The sequence below is a fragment of the Diplotaxodon limnothrissa genome, linkage group LG12 (assembly GCF_057381915.1).
Source record: "Diplotaxodon limnothrissa isolate DT_005_m linkage group LG12, D_limnothrissa_male_GT1.1, whole genome shotgun sequence".
In the NCBI taxonomy this organism is placed as follows: Eukaryota; Metazoa; Chordata; class Actinopteri; order Cichliformes; family Cichlidae; genus Diplotaxodon; species Diplotaxodon limnothrissa.
The window spans coordinates 1,457,427-1,464,628 of record NC_140607.1 but is presented as its reverse complement, the minus strand read 5'-3'; the positions used below and the strand labels follow the sequence as shown (position 1 = coordinate 1,464,628).

The 7,202-nt window shown below is 44.8% G+C and overlaps 1 protein-coding gene across 1 annotated transcript in view; it reads left to right on the top strand.

Moving 5' to 3' along the window:
• Positions 1-2,062: 2,062 nt before the first annotated feature.
• The window catches only part of ccdc125 (coiled-coil domain containing 125), a 22,298-nt gene continuing 17,158 nt past the window's right edge, over positions 2,063-7,202 (top strand). Inside the window, exons 1-2 of the mRNA XM_085368337.1 lie at positions 2,063-2,071; positions 7,147-7,202. The exon at positions 7,147-7,202 is cut by the window's right edge and continues 213 nt beyond it. Of these exons, the coding sequence (XP_085224463.1) occupies positions 7,163-7,202 (40 nt within the window). The 5' untranslated portion in view covers positions 2,063-2,071; positions 7,147-7,162. The remainder of the gene's footprint in view (positions 2,072-7,146) is intronic.

The window sequence follows — 7,202 nt, the reverse complement described above, 5'->3', positions numbered from 1 at the left end:
AACAACCAGAGTGTGATAGCGTTGAAAGCAAAGGTGGACTATTACAGAAACATCTACAGGTATAAAAACACAGCATCACAAACTGTGATCCTCAAACACGCCTGTCAACAGAACCTGTTTCACCTGAGCACCACTGTCAGTCACACGGTGCTGTTAGCATCACGCATGTGCCTTTACATCGATGTAGTTTCATGTCATGCTTATCGCAGCCTGAAGGATCCAGTGCTGAGAGCTACATCTGATTACCTGTTGGTATATTTGTTGTAGAGAAATGACCGAAGTGCTGCACTCTGATTTATTCAGGTTGTGTTGGACAGAACTAGGAGACGTCTTGATGCTCGATCATCCAGGTAAGAAAATCCAAAGGTTGATTCTGTTCATGTGGACGTTTCAGTGGGAGAAACGTTTCATCATCATCAGGTGACTTCTTCCGTCTCAGCTGACTGCAGGTTTCCAACCTTAGAAACAGGACATGTGCACAGTGACTGAAACTAGCAGCACTGATTGAACACTGGGCTGGGGAGGTCAGTTCCATACAGGGATGCTTCCCCACACTGAGGGCCCAATGGATTGGGCCATGGAAAGTCTTGGAAAAAGGTTTATGAAAACATGGATGACCTAACAGCGCCACACACGGGAAACTTAGGCTTTGTTAGGTCGTCATTGGAGTTTACTGGCTGATTCATCACAAGAAACGTCAGTTGCAACCACAGACTTTAATATATTGAAGAAGTGTTTTGTTTTAAATAAAACTTTTTTTTAATTTTTTTTTTATTTTTTATAAATGCTGGTGGTTGTTCATTAAACTTCGTTTGCAAATGTGACCTGTTCAGAACTAATGATTGTTGGTAAGTTCAGCACAAGGAGCTGGGTCAGGTCACCTACCAGTGCGAGGCCGGTGGTTTGATCCGCGGCTACTCCAGTCTCCAAGATACTAACCTCAAATTGCTCTCTGGTGCATTAATGGGACTGAATGTGTGACAATGTTAGAAAAGGTGCTTATATTTGAATTGGTGAGTGAGATGTTCTAGTAGAAAAACACTTTACAGGGAAACGACTAACTAATGTTAGTTTGGTCCTCACGTCTCCGAGTACAGTTTAACTCATGTTGTTATGCCCGTCATTGTGGAGGAAGCAAAGAAAGAAAAATATATATGAAGAAATATTCTTGGGTAGATCGTCTACAGAGACATCCCCCCCTTTTCAGGTAAGCTTCTCTTCCACGTTAAAGAAGTCTATAACAATCTGTAACCATGTTTTTACTGCACAATCAACAGTCTGACGCACAGCCGTCTGATACACGCAACAGTAAAAACTGTTAGAGAAAAATGTGTCTTTTAATAACTTCTTTCTTTATGCTGATTCTACATTAGGGTAGAGAAACCGCAACACGTTGCAGCAACACGTTGCAGCAACACGTTGCAGCAACACGTTGCAGCAACACGTTGCAGCAACACGTTGCAGCAACACGTTGCAGCAACACGTTGCAGCAACACGTTGCAGCAACACGTTGCTTCTCCTGAGCACAGCTGTGTGTTGCCTCAACAGTGAAAATCATGTAAATTAAGATGAGAAATTAATTGATTGACTTCTGTAAACGCATCATATTATATTCCGAGGTGTTTTTAAGGTATGAGTGTGTAGACTTATAATAAACAATGCATGATAATAATGCTGGTTAATAAACTTCCCAACTAGACACATAACGATGAACTGTTGAGTGCAACTTTTATTTCTGTGCTGAGGTATTTAATCTTCATGCGACTACTCTTTAAAAACGATGAAAGAAGCCTGTGTAAACAAACATAACCAGTTAATATAAAAACCAGTTAATCTGACACACCGGAAGTCGTTTCGTGTTGGCGCGTGCACTGTGCTGGAGGTTTCAGACGCGGTTGGTCGCTGCTGGGCGAAAAGCTGTTTTTGGACTTTCTAATGTGTATTTTTACTTTCTTTTTTCCGTCTCCGCTTTAACTTCGCAGGTTTCGCTCTGAAACTATAGTTTCATTAAAACGGATCTTCATCCGGGTCGGAGCAGACGCAAAAGCTTACCTTTGTCTCAGGTTCGCAGGTAAGAGGAAGTCATTCAGAAAACAGCATAAATTTTGACATTTTAAAAACACTTCATACCTTTAATGCACGTTGTTTCTGTCACATGTCGTCTAATAATCATTTGTATTCTTTTGCTTTGTGTGTTTAGTCTCTGCTGTATGATAGTTTTGTTAGCCTCCACTTAAAGTAATGTAGTCAAGCTAGCTCCCACGTGCTGCAGCAGAGAAGTGATTTCAAAATAAAAGCGGCGAGCTGGCCAGCGTGATTTCAAGATGAGCAACGAAAAAGATGAGATACAGACTCATGCATAAATACAACAAAGGAATATAAATGTATGCAAAGGTAATAATTAGAAAGTAGCATTGATGCACATAATAAATTGGAGAATAAGACTGTGTATTAACATTAAAAACAGTCAAGTAGTGGTTTCTGAGTTCAGCGTGGACGTGGCTGGAGAGTAAAAACTGTTCAGGAGTTGTCCTGTGTGAGTTAGGTCGTTTGGAGGTGTGGCCCCTGATTGACCTGAGGTGCGTCTGGAGGGCAGGGGGTCAAACAGGTGGTGAGTGGGATGTGAGGGGTCACCTGTAACAGCCCTAGTTTTCCTGAGACAGGAGGAGCTGATGATGACCTCGAGTGGTAGCAGCGGGCAGCCATTGATTTTGGTCAGTGTTAATGAGCCTCTGCGCAGCCTCCTTGTTCTCTTTTGGCCCCTGTGTACCAACACCAGGCAGGAGGAGAGCACGCTCTCCACTGAGGAGTGGTGGAAGGCCAGCAGCTCCTGGTCCAAGTTTTTCTTCCTCAGGACACGGAGGAAGTGCAACTGAGGTTGGTGGCGACGTAGGTGCCCGAGAAACCTGAAGGTGGAGACAGTTTCCACCTGTTTTCCATTTTTAATGAGAGGGAGTGGACTCGTCTGTGCCTCCTGAAGTCCATGATGAGTTCTTTGGTTGGATGTTCAGTTTCAGGTGGTTTTCTGAGCAGCAGCAGGACAAATTCTCTACCTCTGCCCTGCACACTGTCTGATGTCTGTTAGAGATGAGACCAGCCACGGTGGTATCATCGGTATACTTAATGATGACGGTGGTCGGGTGGGTTGGAGACTGGGGCCGGTTGGTGAGGAGGTCTTTGGCCCAGGGGAAGGTGGCAGAGGGGATGTTCTGGTGGTCCAGTTCGTTGATTTTTGGGATTTTTGTGTTAAACGCTAAACTGTAGTCGACGAGGAGCATCCTCACGGAGCTCTTCCTGTTCTCCAGATGGCTCAGTGCTCTGTGGAGGCTGATGGTGATGGTATCCTCTGTAGGCTGGTTTGCTTTGTAAGCAGACTGGTGGGTATCGAGACAGGAGTGGAGGCTGAAAGCCTTTATTGTCATTATACGCAGTATAACAAGATTAAAAAGCAGCTCCATAAAAGTGCACATATGCTAGCACATTATAAGAAAGCCTATAATAAAATAACCATAAGAATAATATAAATACACAGCACAAGAGTGACAGAGTTTGAGCACCGACAGTTTAAAACAGACATGAGTTCAGAGATATTTCAGTGCAGATTACTTTGGTGCAAGGTTGAGTTTGGTGATAGCTTTGGGGAAGAAGCTGTTCCTGAGTCTGTTCTGGCCCACATGGATCTGAAGCGCCTGCCAGAGGGCAGTAGGTTAAAAAGATGGTAGCCGGGGTGGGTAAGGAGGGCAGGGTGTTTCTGGCCCTGCTGAGACAACGGGAGTTATAGACGGCAGACGAGGAGGGCTGTGGGCAGTGGATGATTCTTTGTGCTGTGTTCACCACCCTCTGCAGTCTCGTCCTGTCTGCCTCCGTGCAGCTGGCGTGCTGCACTGTCACTGCATAGGTCAGCAGGCCCTCGATGGTGGATCTGTAGAAGGTCACCAGCAGTGTTTAGTTGCTCCTTCCTGAGGAAGTGTAGCTGCTGCTGGGTCTTCTTGCCTCCACTTGCTCTACACATTCACCGTTTATGTGCAGGGCGGCACAGCCTGAAGTCCAGGATGAGTTCCTTGGTCTTGGTGATGTTAAGTGCCAGGGGTCTGTAGGTAGTCTGTGATGTGCTGAGACACTGAAGTAAAGATGCCACTGAAGGCTGTGAGGTGGGAGTTGGTATATTCTCATTAACTATAGCTGCCTTTCCCAGCAGCAGGTTGGTTTTTCTAGTCCATGCTAGTTCCACTTCTTTGCCACTGATGTGCACTGGTGTGTACATCCTTCTTTCTCCTGAAGCAGATGATCACTTCCTTTGTTGTCTTCATATTGAGTGGAAGGTTATTGTCTTTAAATCACACTGCAGCTGTGTTGCACTTCCTCCCTGTAGGCAGATCAGCCTCACCACCGATGTGTCATCAGCAAATCTGACCGTGACACTGGTGTTATGTGATGGGGTGCAGTCATGTGTGTACAGGAAAGGGCTTAACAACAACCTTGTGGGGCTCCAGTGTTAGAGCGGGGGCGTGATTGGTGCTCATCCAGACTGTTAGTCAGGAAGTGCTTCATCCAGAGGCAGATGTTGGTCTGTTTGCCCAAGTTGGACATTTTGAAGAAGCCTGCTGTACAGGGTGGTGTTAGCAGCACACGCAGCAGCCATGCACATGTCCCTGGCTGTTCGATTGCACTGCAGTTTCCATTTTAAGCTATAAATGCTGACAGATTTTGCCTCAAAGTTAATGCGGTGCTGCAGTCACAGGGTGATCTACCAACAGTAATAATAATTTACTGACAAAGATGCAGCAGGTTCACTTCAGTGATAACCAGCTTTCTGCCAAGAGGAAGAATGATCAGCTCGAAAATCAGCAGACCTGAGGGAGTGATGTCAGCCTTTCCAGAATAATCCGGTGCAAGCTCAGGTTCCTGCTTCCCTGTGAAACAGCAGGGCAGTGTGTACAGATGAGAGGACGGTGAAGGAAGATGTTTCTTATAGATACAGATACAAATCTGTGTGCACTGTGCAAAGGGCTCCGAGGATTAAGACACAGATGCCGTATTTATCCAGAGGGAGCAGCGCAGATCTCCTTTTGAAAGTCATTCCTGATCAATCCTAACACTGTTGTTTTCTGTATGTATCATGTTGCTTTCTTCATCCACCCTGACACTGCAGTGTCACGTTTGTCTGCATGTGTTTGATGTTCACATTCAGTGTAGGTGGCAGCATTTGTGTCTGTGCTGTATGTGGAATGGAGACTTTGAAAAAGCACTTCATCATAGGCACAACTATAACCATCTACTATAGTGCTGTTCGATATAACGATGTATATCAGATGACGATATAAAAACATCTATCGTTTCATTTTACGCTATCGTTTGTTTCGTGGTGTCGCAAAATAAACTGTTTACGGTAATATTTGTTCATGGTTCTGATGGTCACTGTAGTGGTTATATTAATAAAGTTCTCTCTTTCTCTTATATTTAATATAACCACACTACAGACGGACAAGCGCCTGTTTTTATGCGTTGTCGTTAGCAACAACGACGGTAACACCATGGTGTGTCCGCTTGTTTATGTTCCACATAAACTTTTCACAATAAAGCTCAAGATCCTGTTGAGACTTTTCAAAATAAACTGAATCACGTGAAAGAGCAGATTATTTACGGATGAGAAGTAGAAAAGAGCCGCCAGGTGCTAAAAAATAAACCTTAGACTCAAACATTAGAACAGGCTTTTCCCCGCAGCACGCCGTGTAATAAATACTCACAAAGAAAACGGCGCCGTTACAACTTATGTCTAAAAATGTATCGTTTCATGCATCGGTTAAAACACTCGACTCCAGCTACATGACACGCAGCTGGAAACACTTCACGCAAGTCGAGCTGCTCGAGATTCACAGAACTTACAGAAAATGTTACATTGTTGTGATTTATATCGTTATCGGACGATAGATGTCTTATATCGGGATATGAGGTTTTCGTCATATCGCACAGCCCTAATCTACTATACACTTAAAAAAATGAAGCAACATGTTGAAACACATCAGATCTCGATGGGTCTTGATGTCACTCATGTGCTTGTATGTATGGCTGATACGGTCCAGGCGTGCTCTTAATGAGATGATGGATGGTGTCCTGGGGCTCTGCTCCCAGAGCTGGACCAAGGCATCACCCAGCTCCTGAACAGTCTGAGGTGCAACCTGGTGGATAAACTGAAACATAAAGTTCCCGAGGTGTTCTGTTGGATTTAGGTCTGGCAGCCACAGAGGCCAGTCAATGGGTTCAATTCCTTGATCCTCTAGGACATTGGTGTCCAACTCCAGGCCTGGAGGGCCGGTGTCCTGCAGGTTTTAGATGCGTCCTTGATCCAACACAGCTGATTTAAATGGCTAAATTACCTCCTCAACATGTCTTGAAGTTCTCCAGAGGCCTGGTAACGAACTAATCATGTGATTCAGGTGCGTTGACCCAGAGTGAGATCAGGACACCGGCCCTCCAGGCCTGGAGTTGGACACCCCTGCTCTAGGAACTGCCTGGATACTTGAGGTTGACCATCGTCGTGCACCAAGAGGAACCCTCGACCCACTTCATCAGTGCACCTTGGACAGCAGGTCCAAGGAGTTCATCCCGATACCTAATGACAGTCAGGGTGCTAGTGGCTAGCCTGTAGAGGTCTGTGTCCCTCCGTGGACATATCCCCAGGCCATCACTGACCCACTGCCAAACCAGTCATAGTAAACGATGTTACAGGCAGCATAAAGTGGCTCCTCCTTCCACGTCTGTCTCTTACTTTCAGCTGTAGTTACACCCATTACTGTAACAAGTGCAGTGTGTTACTTTGCAACAACTGTCCGTGTTATCCTCATCCACGTTATTGAACAGAAAACGAGGCTGCATTTCATGTTCCTGGAGCTTCTTATCAACAGTGTCATGCATTTTAATGTTATATTATAATGATTACATGTACCTCATTTACAATGAAACAAGGAAAAATGCAAATAAAAAATTTCTACACATTCAGGCAAAAATCATAAAAATTCCATCCAGACTTCTGTACTTGGTGTACGTAGGAATATCTAAGGACTGGCTACTTGTCTATACGCAGTATTTAAATACTTGTGTTGACCACCTGTGATGAAACCAGTATGTGGCCTGTGTCCAGTTTAGCTGGGACCTTTTTCAGATGGAGGAGCTCAGTGAGGACTGCAGCCTGAAGGATGACA